The sequence below is a fragment of the Lupinus angustifolius genome, chromosome LG19 (assembly GCF_001865875.1).
Source record: "Lupinus angustifolius cultivar Tanjil chromosome LG19, LupAngTanjil_v1.0, whole genome shotgun sequence".
Classification (NCBI taxonomy): domain Eukaryota; kingdom Viridiplantae; phylum Streptophyta; class Magnoliopsida; order Fabales; family Fabaceae; genus Lupinus; species Lupinus angustifolius.
In genome coordinates, this window is record NC_032027.1 from 17,218,865 (window position 1) to 17,243,928 (window position 25,064).

The following is a 25,064-nucleotide window of genomic DNA, read 5'->3' on the forward strand; positions in this document are numbered from 1 at the left end:
GGTTGGATCAAAATTGCTTTTAGACGTGTAAAAAAAGAAAATATCTCATTGAGTGATGAAAGTACAGTCAATTAATTCCCTCAACCACCGAATGAAAATTCTCCAGTTCCTTATTTATATGCTCAAACGTGACTTTGGAGAATGAATCCTTTTTAACCAAGCAAACATGATCACTTAGGATTGGTGAAAATGATGTTTTTTTGCACAAAGGGTTCCTGTAACTGATTTCTAAATATTAACTCATTTATAGGCGGCAGAGATAACTGAAGTGAACTTTGTCTCTACCAATAAAATCTGTTTTAATATGTGCAACAGATTAAATCTCTAATATCATACTTAAGGAACATAACTATCTTTCAACTATATCAGACCTTATTGGTATTATTTGGATGATCTGGACAATACAAGGCAATGTCACAGGTGGACAGTTAAACTTGCTCTAGAGGGTTTGGGCTAGCAGAGTTACTTAGCCTTTACATGTCTTATATGCACAAGGCATTGGGGTGACAGTTTCAAACTAATCAATGGCTGAAATGCAACACAGATAGTTCAGTTTGTCATGGAGGGAAATCTGCGGTTTGCTGCGGGGTTGTTAGAAATGCTCTGGGCACCTGGGTTTCTTTGTTTTAGACAAAACATTCATCAGTTTTCATGGATGAAGAACAGTGCAGCATTTTAAAGCTTTGGAATTAGCTTGGGATTAGGGAGTGGGGGAAGCTATCTTGCTTTGCAGCTGATGAATGGGTATCAGCAGGCTCGCCCTTTTGCCGCGATTGTTCAGGACACAGGGATACTGTTAAGTAGAGAATGGTAAATTCGGATAATGCATGGATATCACGAAGCTAATCACGTGGCAAATTGGCTCACTGTCCTCTCACATTGTGCCTATTGGAGTGCCTTGCTAGACAAGAAACTGAATTGCAAAAAATCCTTTTAATATCACAATTTTGTTTTAAAAGTAAACAATTGTAAAAGTATACCGACCATAAACATTTTGAGTCAGGTAAGGCACAAATGTCACGAAAAACAAAAATAGAACCAAAACTAAAAGCAATCACCTTAAGTACCTTGCTAGATCATAATGAATGATTTGGGGAATCAATCTATACAAAAATAAAAACAAGACATGGTCTGAATATAGAGACATGAGAGGTTCAGAGACCTCAATGAATATAATTTGGCTCTTGCAATCATGTTCTGCATGTAAGCTCACTTATTTCTTTAATTGCTGTACTAACGCTATTAAGGGCCATTTTCTTCACCTGTTTTCATGAAACAAAGCTCTTTCAATTCATGGACAAGTCTAAGAGAATAAAGCAGGAAGTGATGAATAGATTAGTTATGAAATTTACCTCCAGCTTGTCTACTTTTGCTTTATGGTCTTTCGGAAGTAGACGGACCTCATCAACCAATTTGATACATTCAGTAACATTCTCAGGAGACATAAATTCCAGTACCACATGAACACAACACTGCAGATCAAGAATTAAGTATACTTGTCATACATTAACACAAACTGAGATAATACTAAAGATCCACATAAGTCAATACTGAGATAATAATCCTCAGCAATCATGTCCACAGTAGTAAGGTCATTAGTGTGATGATCCTTTGTTTTCCTTTTAACTTCATGCAACAATGTAAGTGTTGATAGCTACATACATTGATATAATCTTGAGGAATCATTTGCTTAAAAGTAAGACTTCAAATTTGAGATTGTCAAGAAATGTCAAAATGTAAAAATCAGGTTCAACAATGATTTATATCCAGTTCAAGAACAGTTTTAAAATTTCTGTTGTTTAAATTAACCAGAGAGAGGGTAAGAAAATATCTTTAATGCAAAAGATACCTTAGCATTTCTAATCTGGTATGGACAACCAGCAGGAATGATGACAGCTTCTCCAACACGTTGCTTGAAAGTCCATGGTTCAATTTCTGTTAACAGTGACAGCCACAAGTGAGTCAATTAAGTTATCCAGGATTGTGATATGTTATAAAAAAAACATAAGTATACTTACTGAACTCCTCTTTTAGTCTCATTTTGTGAGTATTGTCAAGAAAGAAGTTCTGATCTAGAATTGGATGAACCATCTGCATAAGAGAGACAATACCAATCATCACCAACTCAAACAAGTTCATGCCTTAGGAATTATCTTGTTTTGAACTTACCTTCTCATGATATTCATCCATATAAGAAAATTCATCATGGTGTATTTTAAGGTATTCTAAGAGCTTCGGTACATCTTCTCTTCGAAAGATATCCCACTGGGCACAATAATTCTCTGTAAGCATCTTACTTTTATCAGTGACTGTATTTTCAAGGAGATTTCCAGGATTGCGATTTGGAGAAATTTCGGCGCATTGAATTGTCCCGTTGAGAGTTGAAGAGCTTTGTACTTTTTCAGTATCAGAATTCGAACTACATTCTCCATCTGCAGAAATATTGGTATCTAAACACTGACTACCCACTGTTCTGACTTCAGTAGATATGCTAGATGTTCTGTTGACTCTTCTGAAGAAGTCCTTTCTGTTTCTTACCATACTTTTCAAATCTTTTTGTTCCGTGTCTTCTGCGTTGTCTGTAGTAATTTTAGAAGACTCCTTTTGACATAGAGATTTGTGTTTTTTCAATAGCCTTCTTATTTTATTAAGCTGTTCTGCAGACAGAGGGCCATCTGAGGTATGTGCCATAATATTAACCTGGAAAGTAACCATAAGCAGCATTGGATAACTTGTTATGTGCACAAAATTATTTTGCTAAGTGACCAGGAACTGCTATTTCACACAAACATTGTGCATTGGTTAAACCACAATAGCCATACAAAATCAATTTCGTATCCATCTTGGCGCAAAATCTATTTATCGTCTAGTATTTATGGAGTATGCAATAACTCTCCCATATATGCTTCTTTGCATAGAGCAATATTAAATGATTATTAAAACAAAGGTAAATAAATTAACAAAAAGTTTGTATTTTTGGACTAAGGAAACAATTTCAATTAAATAAATTATCTGAATAAGGATTTAGGTAACTTTTTATCTACTTCTTAACATAGTTGAGTGGTCTGTAAAATATAACTATGAACAGCAAGTCAAAAGAATTGGAAAATTTGTACAACTATAAGAATAAAAGGTGCAGCGCGACTTAGTGGGATAATAAATGTGTTTTCGTGCACAGACCTGCAACAAGCAGATATACAAGGTACAGGGTCTTTGTGGCATACAAGGGTCAGTCAGTCTTCCTGATCAGGAAGCATTCCACAAGCATGTTTATTACTCAGACTGAGATCCCATCGAAGTTATCATGACAAGATATATTCATAAAAGACAAACATGACAACTTTGTCATCATATGAAATATGAAAAAATGAGCACAATCCATACAATTATAAATCGTTTTTCAATGCTAGATTTCAATAAATATAAATTTCAAGTTCAGAGAAAGCATCACTGTAGTATATTTAAGAAGTCAAATGCAATATAACAAGGGAACATACCACATCATATGAGTCATAACAGAGCTTAGTCACAGAAACAGCTTCTTTATCAGCACAGTCATATGAAAAATAGACATATGGTCCCATGTCATGTTTTGAACTCCCTTGTGGCAAATTTGCAGCTACATTAAGAAGACCAGACATGGGGTTCATGTATTCTCGAACTGGTAGAGCATTAATTACTTCAGCAAAGTGAGCTGGAAACTGTTCTTTGAACATCTGGGAAGACAACCACCCCTTTAGTTTTAGCATCTCATGCCAAGTGTTTTTCTGAGACCGATATTGAAGAGATCCACTAAAATACTGCCTAATGTTAATTTCCACCTGCCAGAGTAAGAGTTCCAAAATTAATAATAATGCACTTGTTAACAATTATTTTGGGTTCGGCAGCAGCTTCCACCATTATGAAGAACATAGGTCAAAGATTTAAACACATGATGCCCCATGCACCCACGTATACCAATTACCATTAACAATAAGTAATAACTAGGCATGTTAGAATTAGTCTACAAATCAACATATATTAATTGGAAGAAATACCTTTCTAAGATAACACTGACTTTTTTTGCTAAACTAATATTGATAGTATCAATTTAAAAGTATTAAAACTTAGAATTAGTGAAGAAACTAACCTCACACCAATCCAAACAAGCTTCAAGTTGGTCCTTATTATTCTCATATCTTGTAATGCACCTCTCAAGATAAGCGCAGAACATTACCAGTGGATCCCAACTGATGTTTGATGTATTATGGAGCACATCTCGCACTACTACAGGATGGCCTTTTCCCCAGTGTTTCTGGAAGTGATCTAAATGATCACTTCTGATGTCATAAACTGTTGGGTAAAACAAGCAATTATCATTCCAATCTTCTCTTTGAGCCGCTTCTTGCAATTGCAAATCTCCATTAGGTTCATGATCTTTGTCATTACACATTGAGCATCTTGAATTTTTATCCAAAGTTTCAGGAAAGTCATAGCTGCATGCTATCTCTTCTGCCTTTACTTCCATCTCATTGATCCAACTTAATGGAAAAACACATCTCAAATCGAGGTGGCTATCACCACAACCACCTAGCTCTGTAGGAGGGCATGATACACTGTCTGTACCATTACAAGCCGTCCACTCAGGCAATATCGAAGTAACAGTTAAATTGCTACTAGAACTGGTTTTATCATCTGAAAGGTGGCTTTCACTGGCAATGCAATTGTTCATTTTGTCAGGCAGCTTGGACATCGAAGAGGTAATTTCTTCAGAGGTGCCTCCTTGGCTTAATTTGTGGCAACAACTTAAGCAAAGGCTATAGGAACAACTAAGGCAGCTTCTATGAAGATCCAAAATTGGTGTTTTGCAGTGATTGCTGAGACAAGTGTTACACACATAGTACCATTCATTAGAACGAAGCACTATAAAATCATTTGAATTTTCTTAATAGTATCAGCATAAGTGATCTTACCAGTAATTTTCCTCATTGCAGCCAAATTCGACCTGCTTGATGAGAATATCAGAAACTCTTTTCCCTGTCACACACAAAGGCGTCTAAGGTAACCATATTGTTATCAACACAAATTAATTCAGAAATCATCCACATCATAAAAATGATATCACTACCTTTAATTTTCGCTTCTGTTTCTAGCTCAGTGTGCTGGTCTTCACTTATTTGTTTTAGTACAGGGAGAAGCATACATATCAAATAATGAAAATGCAATATTTGATCAACTCTGCTTTTACCATCCAAATATTCCTGAAAAAATAGTACATAAATTGAAGTTTCAGCAAGTGTTACTAAAGAAAAACGGTTCTATCAGAAAAGGATACAGCTTTGATATCAGACCTTACTTTCACTGTCTCTGCCTTGACTTGCCAAACAATCTTTGCAAGTGCAAGTTCCTCGGCAAACTGGACATGCCATCTTAACTTCATTTTCAGTTTCAAAATACCTAAATTTGTTTCAACAAATAAAGTTACAAATATCTCATTTTTTGAACCTCAATATTAAGATGCAGATTGCAAAAGCCAAACTGGTAAACATCTTAGTAGTTAGTACTGATCATTGTTGATCAGTGTGGTATTACATTTTCCAAAAGTTACCACTTACCACAAAAAGATCAAGGAAAAGAAAGAGGCATAAACAATGACAACTAATTCAAAAGGGTTATCCTTTCATCTAAGGAGTTCTGGAACTGAATCATGAATGATCTCCATCATGGTGTTCAACTGATCTAATCCCAGTTCTTAGCATTTTCCAAAATATACCACAGTTAACAATGAAGCAGGACAATCAACATGACAAAATTATAAAAATAAGTATATGCACAGATAATATCACACAGGTTTAAGTTCATGCTAAAAATATTGCAAATAAACTAAACTAGTCCGAACCGTTCTTTAATGCAGTCCACGCAGAAGAACTCCTTCTGGCAGCCAGAACACATTATAAGATTCCATGAATCAATGCTCTTGCACCAATGACACTTCTTCCTCTTACCCTTCTTCAAGTTCCTTCCATATGAAACAACCTTAAAAAAAACAAATACCTGAATCAATTTCCCCCCTTTTCTTAAAGAAACAAAGACTCAAATCATTTACCCACAAACAACCTTAAAAAACATAAGCACAAGTAGTGTGACAATCACAAAAAATAAAAAAGCAAAGAAAAACCCACATTGATGCTCCTATCAACATTCTTGGACCTGAAGCGGCGAGTCGTAAGTGCAAGTGATCTATTATGATCGAAGTCCGAAACTTTAACATCAGAATAAGAACCCACATTGTGCATTGAAGAAGCAGGAGCAATTTCCATAATACCATTTGGCAATTCTTTTCTCAACTCTCCCTCACTATAACACAATTCATCATCATCATCTTCTTCTCCCTCTTCCATAACATTCCTCTTCTTCTCTCTCTGATTTTTCTTTGTCTTTCCCTTTGTTTTCTTCTTCTTCTTCTTCTTCTTCTTTGTTTTCTGAATCTCCCTCTCCAAAACCATCGTTAACAATTCAACCCTTATATCACTGTTTTTCCTCTTCTTCCCCGAAGAACCAGTTGCATCATCCGAATTTTGCTTCCTCTTCTTCTTCTTCACCAATTTTGCCCTAATTTCACCGTTCTCCGAAACGACGCCGTTTTGATTGCTACTGTTGTTGTTGGTGCTTTTTCTCTGAAGCTTGAGTGATTCAGGTACCTTCTCCTTGTTCTGGCGATGACGACCTTGAAGGTAGTGATTCTCACAAAGCTTCAAACCTTCCAACACTCTCCGCCGGCACCGCCATTGCCGGCCGTCGGTACGGCTGCAACGGAGGTTTTCCGGTACAGGCTCCTCTTCTTGCTCCGTTGATTTTCTTTCCATAAAAAATAAATTCAATTGCTTCAAATTGAGATTGATTTTGCAGCAGATAGTGAAAGTGAGAAGAGAAGAAAGGGTTTTCAGTTTTGAAAAGAGTGTATTCTATTCTATTTATTTGGAAAGAAAATAGAGACAGAAGAGTGTTTGTTGATTGGATATAACATAGGATGGCATATTCTCGTAATTATTCGCAACTTAGCGCGTAAGCAAGGACACTTCACAATAGTCATCGTGTCTATGCCGCATCTATACCGCGTCAGATTTCTTATCGGATAAGTATGAATGATCTTATCATTTCGTATCGGATAAGTATGAATAGTCCTATCTTTTTAATTACTACTTTCATTTCTCCGACAATGTTAAGGTCGTATAATATTTGTATATATCATTTCATATTCATGTTTTTTTGTTTGAGAGTTTACTAGTCTCTTAATCTAGAAATTTACGAAGTTGCCAAATTTGTGATTTCATCCAATTTTGCCATTTATTTTGTTTCTTGTAATGCATTAGATTTGGATTGATTGAAATCATATTACTTGAAATTTCACATTGTTTAGGAAAATCTGCTATTCTTGTAGTTTTTGGATGAATTCAATCATATATATACTCCTATGATGCAGATGAAGTTTTTTTAATGCATGGACCAATCAACTTTTACTAGGTATGCTTTTGTGTTTATGTCTCAATCATAGGCAATGTTTTTGATAAACTGATATAGAGCAATGCTTTACAGTGAAAAGCTTTCAAGAGACAATTCTAGGGATCATTTTGAATTTTCACGTTTCATCGTTCGATTCATATAACCGACATCCTGTAAGGAAATAACTTGTTCTTGATGTTGTTTTGATTTTTATTTTAATTTTCCTTGTTTTTTATAAGAAATCAGAAATAAAAGGGCTAATAAGTCAGCATTCCATATATTGCATGGTATATGCAATTAATGTTTCCTTATGCTGGAGAATGGAAATTGGTTGATTTATATCAGTTGAAAATCACAAAGTTTTGTTTAATAAAGCCCATTTTCTTGTGTCTACATTGTATTGTAGAATTGGGCTAATTGAATATATTGAGAGTATTGTTCTCATGCTATAAATAGAAACTGTGATCCTGATATGATATTCCAACATCAATCAACATGATTTGTTTTTAAGTGATCAAAAGGGGTTTACTTGTGTTGTTAACTAGTACATTTTGAATGAAGTATGATTCTCATTATTTTTGTTTACACTGTGATTCTGATATTTGATCATATCCTCTAAATCTGTATTTGCTTCAATTTCTAATTCAAGAAATTTAATAATTTGTATCTTGCATGAACCTGAGTTTCTAAAGGCTTTTGAAATATAAACGTGTTGCCTTAATTTACAAAGAGAAAAAAATGTATACACCCATAATATATGAGTTTTTTACAGTCTCATTATTATATAATCTATTGTTGATATTTAATCATCGTTGACTTTTTAGAAAAAATAGTCAAAATAAATGAATATGATATAATATATGTGTATAAATCTTTACATTGACAATGTACAGATTTTACATTCATTTACAATATAAGTATATATATATATATATTAATTTATTTGTGGTAATTCAATAAGGTTAAAGATTAGCAGTTCCTAGTACTTTATCTCTTGTTCACTTTTAATCCAGCAAGTCAAATAGTTAAGTTCTTATGGCATATATATTTGCATGTTTTAATCAGAATAGTACCTGTCTTTAATAATGATAAGTTATCTCTTTTGACATGTGTCATATTTCATCATTTTCTATAAAAATATTTTTAAAAAATAAACAAAATAGCACACATGTCACATATTTATTAGCTAGAGGAGATAAGTTATCTCATAATATAAGGAGATACATTATTCTCATAATTTAAATAACAAAGAAGTAAAAGTAACTCATGTTGGAATTTGTGTATGTACACAAAAATTACAATGGTTTAAACATATAAGAAGGAGATATTAGGATTTTATTAAAGAGAATAGATTAATAGTCCAATTTATAAAGATAAAAAACAAGAAAAATCATAAACCAAACAATTAGAAATAATTTAAAAATTATTATTTTTCAATGAACATGACAAAATATTATATTATGGCTCAATTTATATAACCAATCACAATTAAAGCTTGGTTGTTACACCAAACCAAAACATAAAAAAAAATGAAAACAAAGGAGAATTCTGTTGTTTTGTGGCAACCTAGAACCTAATATATGTTTATTTCTTGTTTCAATGCTGGATGGCATATACTGAGTTGAGTCTAAAATGTATACACTGACAGTGTGAAGATTTATACATATATATTTCATTATCCACCGTTCATTTGGATTACATTTTCTAAAAAATCAACAATAATAAAAAATCATTAATAATAAAACAATAACAGTATATAAAACACATATATTGTCAATACATACATATTTTTTCACTATTCAGTTACTAAAATGGGTTGCAGCTATGGACTTTTCATTTCTTGAGTTTTATCCATTCAATAGAAGCTTCATGAGAAAGGATAGCTATATTCCAAAATGAATTGTATTGCCAGTATTCTAATCAATACAAATCTATCGTGTATTCAGCTATATGTAGGTCCAAGTATAAGAAACTTATTTCTCATTAAGTAAAGTCTCAACTTAAAAAATAAACACTTCAAATAACTCTTTTAGATTTTTTTTGATACTATCAATGATATTATCTCACTTATGGTTAAGGAACTAATTCATTTTGGAGTGCATGATTGCCTCATCCAATAAATACTGTTCACAGAAATTGAACCATTAACATTTTGGTTATCTTAAAAATCTAACGAATCTTAAACTAGTAGACCACCAACTTCTTAGTAAATGACCTTTTTCAGATTGATTATATTAGTATTTGCCTAATGTAACTTCGAGTCTCAAACCAAAATATAAGTGTCATTGACATGATGCTGCATTCTTGAATTTCTACAATCACATTAGTCTTAAAAAATCTGATCCTGAAGATTTTAACATGCGGCAGAATGAAATCATTAAACGTGTTCCCTGAATTTCAATAAATTTAAAAGAAAAAAATAAAAAAAATAACCAAGTTCAAGATTTCATATGCATTAGACACCCTCATAAATCAATATGCAAGTGAAAAGGTAGAAGAAAGATAGACATAAGCTTCTCACATTAAATGAATAAATGCCATCACTCCATAACCATACATATCAGTACCACATTTAAAAGAAAAATATGATTGAGTGCAGCATCAATAACACGACTTGGCATCTACGTGAGACGTCATCAATGCTGCACTCAATGATGTTTTTCCGATGTGCTGAAGAGTTTACAATACTTTATAAGATCCACATTTCTGTTGAAAATTTCATGCTAATGCATCTGTGATATATATAATATGATATATCAGTTGTAAAACTAGGCTAGACAATGTAGTAACACCAACCTCTCCTATAGACTAGTACTACATTATTATTATGCCTTTACTTCTCTTTCCATTTGTGAAGTTGTACTGTAATGAGAACTTGTACTACTATTTTATCTACTTTTGGTCTAGAATTATATTATTTCCTATCACAACTTTTGGTTGAAACATGCATATAATAATTCAAGGATTCTAGGTAAAAGACACTTTGGTTAAAAGACAAATCCTAGCTAGATGTGAATAGAAAATATTAAATATACTATATAACTCTTAATTATTTGTGGCATATGCAATTGATAAATTCAATTATAAGATGGGTTTTGCTGTGGTGCTATGGGCTTGAATGCATTGAGCCTTTTTTTGTTAAGTGTTGCTATCTGGTATATATAGACCACACAAATGATACAAATTTAGAGAGGAAAAAAGGGATTTTCATATGATACAAATTTCATCTTTGTACTGTCTAGCATTTCTGTTTCTTACACAGTTTTGTTTTTGTAAACACAAAAAAGTGCATAATGATGAATGTGCATAATGCCATATTTGGAGTCCCTTTTTTGTTCCATGTGATAATATATTAAGGTCTTTGAAAATATTAAGATATAGTTGCTATCCATTTTGCAAAATATAAGCATCAAAATGATCCAGATAATAATGTATGTTCAAGTAAATTAAGAAATTAATGATCACACTTTCATTAAACTCATTAAGAAGTTAATATATTGAAAGAAAAAGTTCCATTTCTATGAACACATTATATTCAGTATCTATATACAAACTTTTTTATTACATATATACACACACATACATATATTCTCTATGTACAAAAAAAAAACTAGTAATGATATGAACAATGATTTATAATTCATGATCCCTTCCTTCTAAGAACAACTTTACCTTGAGCTTCTTCCTCCACAATAGCTGAGACTTCATAAGGAGGAACATGTCTCCAAATTCTAGGTTCATCAAGGTGATGACCCATTTGAGCAAATTTATCAGCTGACCTATTCCCTTCCCTATATATATGACTCATAATCCAGTTTTTTGGTAGAATTGACTTTATATGACTAATATGTTCTCTCATTTCCATGCATCTAACTTGTCTCTTTTGGTCTATAATTTCAACCAATGTTTTGGCATCTCCTTCAAGCCAAATATCATTGTTCCAACCATTTTCAAGGACTAATTCAAGACCTCTTCTAAGTGCTAGAAGCTCAGCAATAATGCTATTGGCTTGTCCTATAGATTCAGCATAGCCAAGCAAAAATTCTGCATTGTGATTTCTTATCACTCCTCCAATGCTAGCTTTTCCACTTTTGCATTTGCATGAACCATCAAAGTTTAATTTGGTCCACCCAATCACTGGTTTTTTCCATGCCACTGGAATTGGTTCCTTGTGGAGATACCTTATGAACTGAGAAACTGGTTTATGGGCAAGTTTTTGGCACCTAAGGATATTTATTATGCCTAACATTATATCATGTGTCTAATGTTTGATTATAAAAAAAATGTGTTTAATATACCCCCTCCAATATATATGTAGAAGTTCAAAATACTAACCTTACAGATAATCTTATTTTCTGAAAATCATAAATATTTGTGCCACTAAAACAATGGAAATAGTAGGAGAGAAACTTACTGCAAATAGAAACAATACATTGGAAGAACAAAAAGTTCAATATAGCACCATCATATATATATTATATGTATAGCAGGAAAACTTTCCTATTTTTCTTTTTGTTGTTTCCTCCCTGAATATATAAATAATTCTCACTAAAGTCAAATGAATAATGAAGGTTAAATACGTACCTATTGTGAGAATAAATTTAGAAAAACAATGAAGATGTAAAAGCTATATATGGAAACATGACTATCATGCAGAAACCAAAGCCTTCAAAGTTGAAAGGAAATGTTATGAAAGAAGAAGAGTACTTATAATGAAAGCAAATATAACATGCTTTGTGGAATTTCACATTAAAATGAAGTTGGAGTGATGAAAAAGCAAAGAAGATTCAGAATTTTACACGCTCAAGGCAACATTTTGATACAGGAATAATTGAAAATGGCCAGAAGGGTTTCTTCAGAAAAACTCAACCAAATTATATTCTTTAAATGTTTAGTAAATAATATTGCATGCATGAATTTGAACACTAATATATATAAAGGATGCAGGAGAAGAAAGAAGAAACTGCCACATTTTTTTTCATCAAACGTTAACCATATATTGCATTATATAATTAGTAAAAAACTAAAAAACCTACTTATTATCCAAATATGAAAAGAAACTGAAAGGTGGCTATATTTGTCTGCACATGCAACAACCATACAACATGTGTAAATCAAATAACATACTAAATGACATTAATGTAAATATATATATATATATATATATATATATACTAGTGTGTACAGACACTTCGTGATTGCCGGCGAATATTGTGTGATACTACCTATTCAATTTCTATATATTTCAATTATTGAATTAGAATGTATTTGTTGTTTTTGGTGTACTTTATATTATATTTTTTGTGTTTATGATATGTTTAATTTAATGTGAGATATGTGGTTAATTAATGTATTGGTGGTAGTTGCTTAGGATTATATAGTTTTTTTGTAAAAATTAAATAATATGAAGGGCAAAATAGAAAATGAAAATTACACCATGAGGGAAGTTATTTCAAATTTTGGCTTTATAGTATAGATATATAGATATATATATATTCTCATTTAAATATGAACAAAAATCAACTACTGTTAACTGCCCACAAAAAAACCTGTCCATATAACCGTCACATGAGAGGCACACAATTTATCTAAGTTTAACTACAAACAAAACCGGATTCAGTGGAAAGTGAAATATTTTTGATGCAGATAAAAACTTTTTTTATTATATAATAAAAAGATGGGTGAACAGTTAATTATCCTTCCTTCTCATATTCTAAAAAAGAACTGTATTGGGAATGAACCTTTTTTATTCTTTTGTTTAAGATGAAATTACATTTTTATTATTGAAAATATGAGTAAAAATAATCACTTGCCTTCTCCATTAATGGAGAAGATCTTTGTTCTCTTTTTATTAGAAGTACAACACAAGGGTCTTTAAAAGACATGAAGATTATGAAAAAAATATGTATACATTGATAGTGTAAGAGATTTTTACATATTATTATTACGTCATCCACTATTTATATTTACCATCATCCTTGACTCCAAAACAAAAGTAATGTAAATGAATAATGGATGACGTACTAACCGTGTATAAATCTTTACAACGTTTAGTACATAAATATTCCACTCATAAATTGAAGTTGTTCCCATATACTATTTTAACTTAGGGGCAAGCCTTAAGTTTTGATGGAAGCAAATAGTTTTGAACATGCCTTACCTCACTTTGAAGTTATGTCCAAGGAATACTTTCTAAACATTTAGCTACAATCCCTTTGCTTAGGTGTCTACTACATTTAGTTAAATTAAAGGTATAACATAAGGTTCAGGTGAATAAGCATATCAGAGTAAAAACTAGATACATATTGAATGATATATGAAGATTTCAATCAATTACAAGATTATAGAAAGTGACAGTGGATACATCAAAATTAAAACAACTTAGAGTTGGTGAATATTTAGAATGCTCCTTTACCTATGAGCCACAACCAATCAAGAACAATCCCACTAAATAAACCAGCTAGAATACACAACACTAGTAAATTGCCCAATGCATTTTGTTCAGGTCCCTGCAACAAGTATTGAATGCAAAATATGAATGAGGACTTAGAAATACTCATTTTTATAAACTTGGTTTAACATGCACATTGTGAATAATGAATTAGTTAAAGTTACCTTGTAACCTCTTGGTGCCATTGTGAGAACACACACAGCTAGATAGCCATTGGTGAGTCCTAACAAGAAGGTGAGAAAAATCATGCATCCTTGGTCACCATATTTTGCTGTAAAGTAGAATGCTGGAATCAACAAGAATCTAGAAAGAACTACTATTACTATGGCCTTTCTGGATTCCAATTTTAGCCATTTCACAAGGGGAATATATCTTGATATGAGATCCACAACATTATACATTGCAACCAAAACAATTGGGTACCTACAAAAATCACCATTGCCAAAATTAAAGTTAGTATTTTTGAATTTTCAAGTAGTTTATGTGCCTAATTGAGAACTTACCATGTTCCTAAGTGATGTGATCCAGTATTTTCATACAAGAATCCGGGGAAAATTGATAGTGTAACAGCATATATAAGAAATAAGTCAACTGCATAATCAAGGTTCTGAAGAAGTAATTGTTTGTTGCTCAACCGCTCTTGTTCTTTGGTATCATATCGACACTACAAAAGTCACGAAAACGATGAACAATTAAAAAAATTGCTTGAGATTGAGAACAATGTAGTTGTTATAAACATAGTTATGTTACTTGATCATCTGTCATTGTTTGAATGCCAGCAGCAGCAAGGTCTGCTGAAACAGTTTTTGATCCTTCGGAGGCTGCTTTCGAACGGTAATATTTCACTACGGGTAACTTGGGGAAGTATGTTGCATACAAGATGATACACATAAATTCAATGATTGTGGAGATTGTGAAGAATAGTACTGCCAAAACAAGAAACTAACCCTTATATTATTTGAAACAAATTTAAGAAACAAATATATGAGTATTGTGAAGTGAATTAGAATAGCATACTAGCTCCTTTTCGAAGTCCGTTGTATGATTTCTCAAAGGCCACTTTGGTCAGTACTCTAAGTAAAGAAATTAGAGCACCTGATGCACCCGATCCAGCAAGGTACGACTGCAAGACGTTTAAAATATTACGATTTAGGCCACAAAGGCCAGAACATTATGCAGCAACATGATGAATGAAATACACAATTCTTCAGAGTGCACTTCGACACTTTCTTCTAAGTTTACGAAGTCCCGACTAGTTCTTTTACTGGATGCAAATGGATAGCAGTGAAGAACACCAAGTTTGTTTTGCATTAATACAACCAAGTCCATGAAAACAATAGTGTATCACAAAATGATAATATAGTAAACTTAATGCACAAAAGAAGAGTTTTTTCAGAACTATACCTAACATATATGTTTTTAATGGAAGTTACATATATGTTTTAAATAGAAACATTAATATATAAGTTTAACATTGAAGAATGTTGAAGAAATCATATGGCATATGGAAGATGAACCTGGATAAACTCAGGGCACATTAAACTCAGGTCTCCGACCATACCACCATGGACTAGACCATGAGCTAATCCGAAACAACCAGCTAGAACACATAGACCAATATAAGGTCCAATTCCACCTTTCCCTGATGTTGCTATATCCAACTGTCACAATAGATTGTTGAAGCTTTATGAATTAAGTTAAGAAAATAGGCTACAAAAATCAGACCATGAAATTTAATGACTTGGAATTGAGAGTACTTACAACAAGAACAAGGAAGATACTAGCAAAGAAAAGAGTGAATCCACACAAATTCCGCATCCGAGTATTGATCTTTGACTCATTGTATGCCATTATCGCCGTTGTTCCGAATGCAAATGGTTGATAAACCAGGGTAAGTACTCTTGCAGGGTGATATTTCTTCAGAGTAGAAAGAACTCTTTGGTTAGAATAACTAATTTGATAGATCAATTTGTACTGGATAACTTTATATAATCATGTCAAGTCCTATAAGAAATTGAAAGCAACATGAGTTACTTCACTTACAGGGAACAATTTGTAATAGTAATCTCCTATTGTGAACATGCTGTTCCAAGAAACAAGGGTGCCGAGTCCGAGAAAGAAACAAACTGCCATTGCTTTGTGTTTTCCCTGGTTGCATCATTCCATTGAAAACACAGATGCAATATAATCAACAAACTTTGTTCTTGAGAAATTTTATCATCATATTCATACATGTCAGTAATGTGAAAATACTACTGAACACTCACTTACCTCATTCTTTCTTGGTGCTCCACTTTCATCACTAGTAATCACAGCCATTCCACTTACAAAAAAGAATATCTATTAATCAATGTTTAGAAACAATGTCTATTAATTAGTGCACATAAATTTGAGTCCTACCATGTATGAGTAATAGGAATACTAATTTATATAAGAGTTAGAAACAATGTTAACTCATCATAGTTAGAAAAAATCAGACTATTTAGCATTTTCCTTCACAGAACACTTATCAATGACTTCACATGCATAAGGTAAAATCTAGAAACCTTCTCCCAGCACCTACTTATCAGAAAAAAATATAAGAAATAGCCTTGAAAGAAGATTTAAAACCCAAAATAAACAAGAAAAACTTTTAGCCTGTGAAAACTGAAAAGACTAAGTTAGACTGTTAAAACTAGGAGTTGAAAGCTAATGAGTTAGCGGAGTGTTTTAAATTGCGGTCGTAGTTACTGCAATTGCGATCATTGTGGCCGTTGTGGTGTGAAATACACAGTAAGATTAGGTAGATCAAATAATGATGCAAATTCTAGGATCTGGAAGGTTAAAAACATAGAAAGTGAAGAGTGGAAAAGAACTTAGCTATCTTCTCACCAATTATTTTGTGCCATGGCAGATGAAGTCCTTCATATATTGCTGCTGCATTATTTCAATAGGCAACCTAGTACTTACTATAAATATCTCATCATTTCAATGCTACATTGTTTTATTATATATATATATATACGACAAGATTTTGCAATCAATCCCAAGTGGTCACGTGCTCTGGATAGGCCAGTATATGTGAATATACAACTACACTGTTTATATGAACTATACCCTACCAGCATGTGGAATGCCTAATAGATATACACTTAATGTGTTGTCACAACCGGATCAAGTGGTACATGTTTGATTTTCTTTTAAGTAAGGTCTCAGATTTGAGTCTTGTGGATGAAAAAATATTCGCCGGAAGAATTAGCCTCATATACCTGTGAATGTTCCCGACTAAGACATGATTACCTTCGGTACAAATATACTTGTAGAAAATAAAAAAAAAAGTGTTTGTGATAGGACACCCCAATATATTCTTTAGATGCTGCTAGACGATCTTTACAGTCACAAATTATATTTTCTCAATGAATACAAAATACTCATGCTTTAACACTAGACACAACTTGCACAAGTTTGACTAGACATTTATTTACTGATAGCTACCAATTATTTTTTGGTTTTCTACAGGTATTCTTACACTAGAGGCAATTCTGTCTGAGTCGATACTCACAAGTACGTGGGGCTAACTCTCCCAGCGAACATTTTTTCCATCTACAAGACTAGCTACCAATTATTTGATTTGAATGAAATTGGAAACCAATACAGTTTGAGATTATGATTCATTTGAAAAATAAACAGATTCACATAGTAGTGAAGAATCTCATTACACTTAGTACTTATGTATAGTTGATGCATGATCAAATTAAAGTTTATGGCATCAACCTAGAAGTTTAATTGTTAGAAATTCAAATAAAGCTTTACATTTTTTTTATTAATTAACCATTGTTGTTCCAATTAGCATCCAAACAATACTTTTATAAAGATCTAGCTGGAATTTCTATCCAGAACTATCTAGCACATTTTTTAAATTAAATATATAACGTTCTCATGCAACATAGATAAAAGTTATTAAAAAGCATAAGAGTAAATATTTGATGTATTTTGTATGATTTATGAAAATTTTCATTAATCATAAGACCATAAAAACTAACATCTGAGTATTCATCAATCACAATATACACCTAGTGTACTGTGTATCTTTAGAATGACCATTACCTATGAGCCACAACCAATAAACATTAATCCCAGCAAATAAACTACACGTGATCACATTTTCTGTCTCATAAAGTATCGAATAAAATGACACATTTTTTAAGACACAACACAAACAAATTACCCAATGTAAGGTCTTAGTTATATTACTTAATTTTTTGAGGCCATTTCCAACATGTATATTTAAATCATGTTAGTCATGTGTTTTTTCTTGGGATTGGAGGATGAGGCTAAGAGGGATCTATGGTTGAAGATTGCAATATTTTCAAGTAATCATTATTAAGGCATGTGCCTAAGTAAGCACTTACCATGTGATGTGTTTAATTGATGCAATCCACTATTTTCTATATATATAAGAAATATGTTACTTGATTATTTCATGATTTTGGAAAAAAAGATCTTCAAAAGCTCCCTTTAACATCTTTTCATTTTTTATTACACTTCTTTCAAATTAAATTTTAAACAAATGCTGAAAACTTGGAGGCAATGGTAAAAAACCTTTTTTGGATTTAAAGCTGTTTTGGTTTTAATATGGCATGTTTGAGAAATGTAATTAAAATATAAAAAGTTTTTTTTAAGAAAAAGTTGCTTCTATATAATCTCACAGTTTGAGCAATATGAAAGAAAAAAAATTGTGAACACCAAATATATAACTTCCAACTACCTTTTATCATTTACTATATTAAAGTAGCTTTTCTTAAACAATCTTGAATGAAACAGCATCAACCATATCCATGAAAATGATTATAATAATTTTTCTTTTTGGTTTCCCATTTTTCCATCTACAAGACTCGAACCCGGGTTCTTACTTAAGGGGAATCAAACATGTACCATTTGAACCAATTATTATTTACAACTAATTCAAACACCCTAAAAAGCATCATATAAGGCTCAATAAAATATCATTACTAATTATACCTTTTTATATCCAATCACTAAAATTCTAGTACTTCATCACTTACATTGGAGTAAGTTTCTGAATGTGAAATCTAATTGATTCCAACCCTTTTGACTTCTCTTAATTCCTAAAATATGTATTGCCACTATTTCTATCTTACCAAAAAGTAAACTTACAAGTCACATCCAAATATACAGATATTCAATAAAGAAACCTTCCATGAAATAACACGTGGCTACATTATTTCCTTGGCTTCTAATATTCCATTATTATATATAATAAAGTCGATACCAACAAAATATTGATATAATAGTATAATGCCATATTAGATCTCTAGTCAGACCAGAAATTCAATATTTAATTACTGTGAACGATATTTATCGGCGGGGTAGAGAACAATGACATACTTCGAAAGAGATTAGTTACTTATACATATCATTACAATACCAAATCCATTATTGAGAAGCTAAAGTTTTAGACTAGCCTACATCCACATAATTTGAGTAGTCCTTACTATTCATTCATAAATGTCTTAGCTTTTCCTCATCAACATAACATTGTTCTTGCTTTATGCCTTTGTCCTTAGAAGGAGAGAAGGAACCTATTCTTTAAAGATATATTCTATGCCTTCTTTAACCATATACTTCTTCCTTCATTTTCTTCTTCTTCTTCTCTTCATTTCACAACAACCATGGAAGATTGGAACATGCTTGGTGCAGATTGTGTTGTTATATCATGCTGCTGCCAGTGTTTGATGCTGCAAATCCTTGTATTTGTGTTGATAAAGCTTCCATGCAAAGTGGTGAAGAAAACAAGAGAATATGCTAAGAGAAAGCTTAGGAAAGGAAAAAGAAATGATAGAGAAATGGGTTCTTCTTATAAACATGTACTTTTGAGAATGCATCAACAATCTATGATAACAACTCAAGCATTAAAAGATGATGATTTTGGACATAGTTGTGGTTGTTGCTTAGATGAAGTTGAAAAGGTAATGGAGGAATTTTATGAGAAGGGAGAGTTTGGATTTGGAAGCTTTTGGGGTAGGAAAAATGTTCCTAAAGTTCTTACCAATAATACACATGATGATAGTTTTGTAAAATATCAAATAGTTGATTTGGTTGGAACCTTATCTTTTGCATAAAGTAGCAATATATTATATATATTATATGGTTTTTATTAGCTGCTCCTAAATGTACATGGCCTTAAGATTGGTTGCATACAAATACAATGATTTTATCCAATGCTTATGTCATTGATTTGGTTTATACAAATCCCTTTTTCTTAAAACTATTTTCTCCATTTTCATTCACTCATACAATTCTAACTAAATGTACCTTTCTAACCCCCAAAGAAAAATAAATTTTACCAACACAATAAAACTCTATGTTCACTCATAACTCTTAGGTGAATCTATTCATAAAAATATTAGTTTTTTATATTATCTTTTTTAAATATAAGTAACACAAATGAATGTATGAGTATATAAATATTTCACTCTTGCATTTATTAATAAGACGAAAAAGTTGTTAACAATCTTTAGAAGAAATTAGCGCACCATTTGGGTCCACTATTGATGATCTTAAACAAATCTTCATTATTGGTGATATAATAATGATTTAAAATTAAATGAGTTTATTCCAAATCAATGATAGAAGTTTGAGTAAGACTAATTTCTTAGCAAATAACATAAATACACATAAGTCTTATGACTTAGAGAAACAATTTTCAACACTTTTTTTGTTCTTAGGGTCTGTTTGCGAGTTGGTTTTGGAGGATAAAGGAGGGAAGTGAAAGATTTGGAAGACATTAAATGATTCTCAAACCTGCGACTTATCTTCCTTCCTCTCCAAATTCAAACTAGAAAACAAACCTTGGAAGAATTTGTAGAAAAAATCAAAGATAATCAAACTAGTCAAAGGAGGTAGAAGTTTTATCCATCTCAAAATCTGTTTGTATAACAATTGATTTATGATAAGATACTGATTTCAATGCTATGTATTTCATGAATTACCATATCCATAAATTGTTAATCTTATGAATGCCACAACATTTAGTTGATCTAGCTAATAGAGATTATTTCATCAATTTATTATTTTGTATGTATGATGTCATATTTGATGAATATAAGTAGGAAAATAAGGAATTTGCATGATCTTAGACAGCTTCATGCACAACTAGTCCACCACTCCCTGCATCACCATAACCACTGGGTGGTTTTGCTCCTTAACCATTGCACACGCCTCGTCGCGGCCTCAAACTATGTGTCCCGCATTTTCGAATCAGCAACACACCCTAATGTCCATGTTTTCACCTGCATTCTCAAATATTATTCCCAATCCCAAACACAAAGTGAAGTAGTTTCTGTCTTTAAAGATATGCAATACAATGACATAAAGCCTGATGCATCTTTGTATCCGATTTTGATCAAATGCGCTGGAAAGGCCTGCGGCATGTTGTTTCATTCGCATGTCCTGAAATTGGGATATGTCCCTGACCATTATGTTCGTAACGCGATTATGGGTATGTATGCCAAGTATGGTCCTGTCCACCTTGCTAGGAAACTGTTTGATGAAATGTGTGATAGAAATGTTGCGGATTGGAATGTGATCATTTCGGGATATTGGAAGTGGGGGAGTGAAGAGGAAGCTAATAAGATTTTTCATATGATGGGTAAATCACAAAGGAATGTTATTACTTGGACCACTATGGTTACTGGGTATGCGAAGTCTAGGAATTTGAAGACTGCAAGGATGTATTTTGATAACATGCCGGAGAGAAGTGTGGTATCTTGGAATGCAATGTTATCGGGGTATGCTCAAAGTGGAGAACCACAAGAGACTATAAGATTGTTCAATCACATGCTTAACTCTGGAAATGAACCGGATCAAACGACATGGGTGATCGTCATATCTTCTTGTTCATCTCTTGCTGATGATGATCCTAGTGTAGTAGACTCTATTCTCAGAGAGCTAGAGAAAGTGAATTTCCAGTCAAATTATTTTGTGAAAACAGCTCTGCTTGATTTGCAAGCAAAATGCGGGAACCTTGAGGCAGCTCGCAAGATTTTTGACCAATTGGGTGTGTGTAAGAATTCTGTTACATGGAATGCCATGATTTCTGCTTATGCAAGAGCAGGGGACTTCTCTGTGGCAAGAGACCTCTTTAATAAGATGCCGGAAAGGAATACTGTCTCCTGGAATTCGATGATTTCTGGTTATGCTCAAAACGGGGAGTCACTGATGGCAATAAAGCTGTTCAAAGAAATGATATCTTCTAGTAAGGATTCAAAACCAAATGAGGTGACTATGGTGAGTGTTTTTTCTGCTTGTGGACACCTTGGAGCACTAGATTTAGGTAATTGGGCCGTGAGCACCCTCAATGAAAATCACATCAAGCTCAGCATCTCAGGATACAATTCATTGATTTTCATGTACTCAAGATGTGGGAGTATAGAAGACGCCACAATAATATTTCAAGAAATGGAAACCAGAGATTTAGTTTCCTACAATACATTGATTTCGGGGCTTGCAGCTCATGGACATGGAAAGGAAGGCATCAAGCTAATGTCAAAAATGAAAGAAGATGGTATTGAACCAGACCGCATAACATATATTGGTGTATTGACTGCATGCAGTCATGCAGGATTATTGGAAGAGGGTCAGAAAGTTTTTCAATCGATCGAAGTTCCTGATGTAGATCACTATGCATGTATGATTGATATGCTAGGTCGAGCTGGTAAATTAGAAGAAGCTATGAAATTGATCAGAAGCATGCCAATGGAACCCCATGAAGGAATTTATGGATCACTTTTGAATGCTGCCTGCATTCATAAAAGAGTGGAACTCGGGGAGCTTGCAGCAGCTAAACTCTTCAAGGTTGAGCCACATAATTCTGGAAATTACGTGTTGCTCTCAAACATATATGCTTCGGCTGGTAGATGGAAAGATGTTGACAAAGTCTGGGATACAATGAGAAAACAGGAAGTGCAGAAAACAACTGCCTGGAGCTGGGTAGAGCACAAGGGTGAGATTCATAAGTTCGTTGTGGGAGACAGATCGCATGAACGATCAGATGATATATATAAGTTACTAGCAAATGTCAAGGTTAAGTTGAGGAGGGAAGGATATGTAGTTGATAAAAGCTGTGTTCGGAGGGATGTTGAAGAAGAAGAAAAGGAGGAGATGGTGGGAATTCATAGTGAGAAATTGGCTATCTGTTTTGCTCTCTTAGTCAGTGATATAGGGTCGGTAATAAGAGTGGGGAAGAATTTAAGGATATGTCCGGATTGTCATGCAAGCATCAAGATGATATCTAAGTTAGAGAGAAGAAAGATAATTGTGAGGGATAATAACAGATTTCACTGCTTCAGCGATGGGCTATGCTCTTGCAAAGATTACTGGTAAGCTTAGGGATGGAATATGGTTGTCAGGTAAAATAAAACCAAGCTTTGGCAATGCATCGCTACTAGCTGGCGTGGTTAATAACAGAGTTCGCAGACTAAATTAGATAATGGCACACCAGTTCTGATCTATGACACTATGCTGCTGGTTATTAACACACAAAAAAATCTTCAAGGGTTGGTGTTGTTGGTGATGTTTATTGTCTTTTCAATTTTGAACCAAAATTGATTTTAGCAGATATCTTCAATGAGGGGCATATCTACTAGTAGTTTGGATGACATTTCAAGAAATTTAGGTGGTTAGTGGCTTCTTAGATTATGTCTCAGCGATGGGAAATCCGGGATAATTGCAACAGAATATTCTCACATTGCATTCATATCCGATAATGTGGTTCACGGTACCAAGGTAATGCTGATCTTGCTATGTTATTTGTTTCTTCTGCTGTAATTATATATGCAGACCCTTATGAATGTGACAAAGGCATAGCATAGTTTCTGCTTCCATTAGTAATTTTATACCAAACCTGCTAGAAGGTTACATTGATTAACATATTGCAGTACAGATTTTGATAGGGGGATTTACAAAGTTTAGTATAAGACTGCAAATTTCCAAATGGAGGCATAATTAACTAGTGGCATCTCTAGTAGTCAGATACTAAGAACATAAGTTTAGATATTGTTATTCAACAATTTTCTTCCTATCTTGAGAGCATGGCTAGTAACAAGGTTTTTCAGATGCATGCTTAAGCAAATATAAACTGCCTGAGAATTCATTGTTTACATATTTTTCGTTTTAGAAACCTGATTTTCCTGTGAGCCACGACCAACTAAGAGCAACCCCAGCAATAATGCCCCACATAAGAAACAGCACAAGCAAATTACCCAATGCATTTTTTCAAGACCCAACAAAACCATTAATCCATGTCCGTACTGCTGGAAATGAGTCGAACCAACTTGACATTTGTTCGAAACTCGTATTATTATCTAGCTTGATAATTTGGTTTATGAATCAAACAAGTCGAAATAGAGCTAAAAATTAAGCTTATTAACTAAACGAGTCGTACTTGAGCTCGACATGTTAGGTTCATGAGTTAATTCAATTATATATGTGTATAAGTATTTTATATATTGTATATATGTATATATATATATACGTGTAGAGAATAATTACTTTTATATGTATTAAATAAATAATCATCATCTGAGCTGACAAATTGAACCAATCAAGCTAATAAATTAAACTAATATGTAGCAAACTCTAGACATGTATCTTCTATCAATTTAATTTATACGGTGTTCAGCAATTTTAAAATGATAAAAATACAAGTTTTTTCTCAATATATTTAAACTTTAATTTCTAATTTATAAGCAGTTTAAAATTTTGACATTATGTTTATAACTTTGAGAAGATATTATGATATTTTTATACTGCAGACCCATAAGCCGAATTGTTTTGTAGTCCATAACCATCAATAGCACTAATTTATTTCATTATTGTGAGTAACTATGTGATTTAGTTACATTTTTTGATCAATTAGTAGTGTAAGCACCATGGAAAGTTTATGGAGAGAGGAGACAGAGACAGAAAAAGTGTATTGGGCTCCCAACTGTGGCACTGAAAAAATCAGGAAATTGAGACATAGCAATTAGCTTTCAGGCTTTCTCTTGCACCAATGCCATGGCATGCATAGAATCAATTCATTCCATGATGAAGACATTAACTAACATAAATGAAATAACAAACAAACAAG

At 32.9% G+C, this 25,064-nt stretch overlaps 4 protein-coding genes across 5 annotated transcripts; 2 read left to right on the top strand and 2 right to left on the bottom strand.

Moving 5' to 3' along the window:
- LOC109334446 (lysine-specific demethylase JMJ25-like) lies at positions 969-7,012 on the bottom strand. The gene is made up of 12 exons (XM_019570234.1): positions 6,162-7,012; positions 5,879-6,015; positions 5,331-5,436; positions 5,108-5,240; positions 4,953-5,016; positions 4,130-4,856; positions 3,498-3,821; positions 2,170-2,700; positions 2,019-2,091; positions 1,850-1,935; positions 1,353-1,472; positions 969-1,262 (listed from the first exon to the last, which is right to left on the bottom strand). The coding sequence occupies exons 1-12, from the start codon at positions 6,843-6,845 to the stop codon at positions 1,191-1,193; spliced, it is 3,057 nt and encodes a 1,018-aa protein (XP_019425779.1). The 5' UTR covers positions 6,846-7,012; the 3' UTR covers positions 969-1,190.
- Positions 13,724-16,906, bottom strand: LOC109334448 (equilibrative nucleotide transporter 3-like). Of its 2 annotated transcripts, none has more exons than XM_019570237.1 (10): positions 16,805-16,899; positions 16,205-16,256; positions 15,977-16,081; positions 15,695-15,850; positions 15,451-15,594; positions 14,951-15,056; positions 14,684-14,859; positions 14,437-14,597; positions 14,098-14,356; positions 13,724-13,991 (listed from the first exon to the last, which is right to left on the bottom strand). In XM_019570237.1, exons 1-10 carry the CDS (start codon positions 16,819-16,821, stop codon positions 13,881-13,883), a joined length of 1,287 nt encoding a protein of 428 aa, XP_019425782.1. In that variant the 5' UTR covers positions 16,822-16,899; the 3' UTR covers positions 13,724-13,880. The 2 variants fall into 2 exon arrangements, with proteins under 2 accessions (XP_019425782.1, XP_019425783.1); XM_019570238.1 differs by having other exon boundaries at positions 13,725-13,991; positions 16,205-16,273; positions 16,805-16,906.
- LOC109334449 lies at positions 19,299-20,082 on the top strand. The gene has a single exon (XM_019570239.1). It carries the CDS (start codon positions 19,606-19,608, stop codon positions 20,053-20,055), a length of 450 nt encoding a protein of 149 aa, XP_019425784.1. The 5' UTR covers positions 19,299-19,605; the 3' UTR covers positions 20,056-20,082.
- Positions 20,796-23,338, top strand: LOC109334447 (pentatricopeptide repeat-containing protein At1g14470). Its single transcript, XM_019570235.1, has one exon. It carries the CDS (start codon positions 21,017-21,019, stop codon positions 23,315-23,317), a length of 2,301 nt encoding a protein of 766 aa, XP_019425780.1. The 5' UTR covers positions 20,796-21,016; the 3' UTR covers positions 23,318-23,338.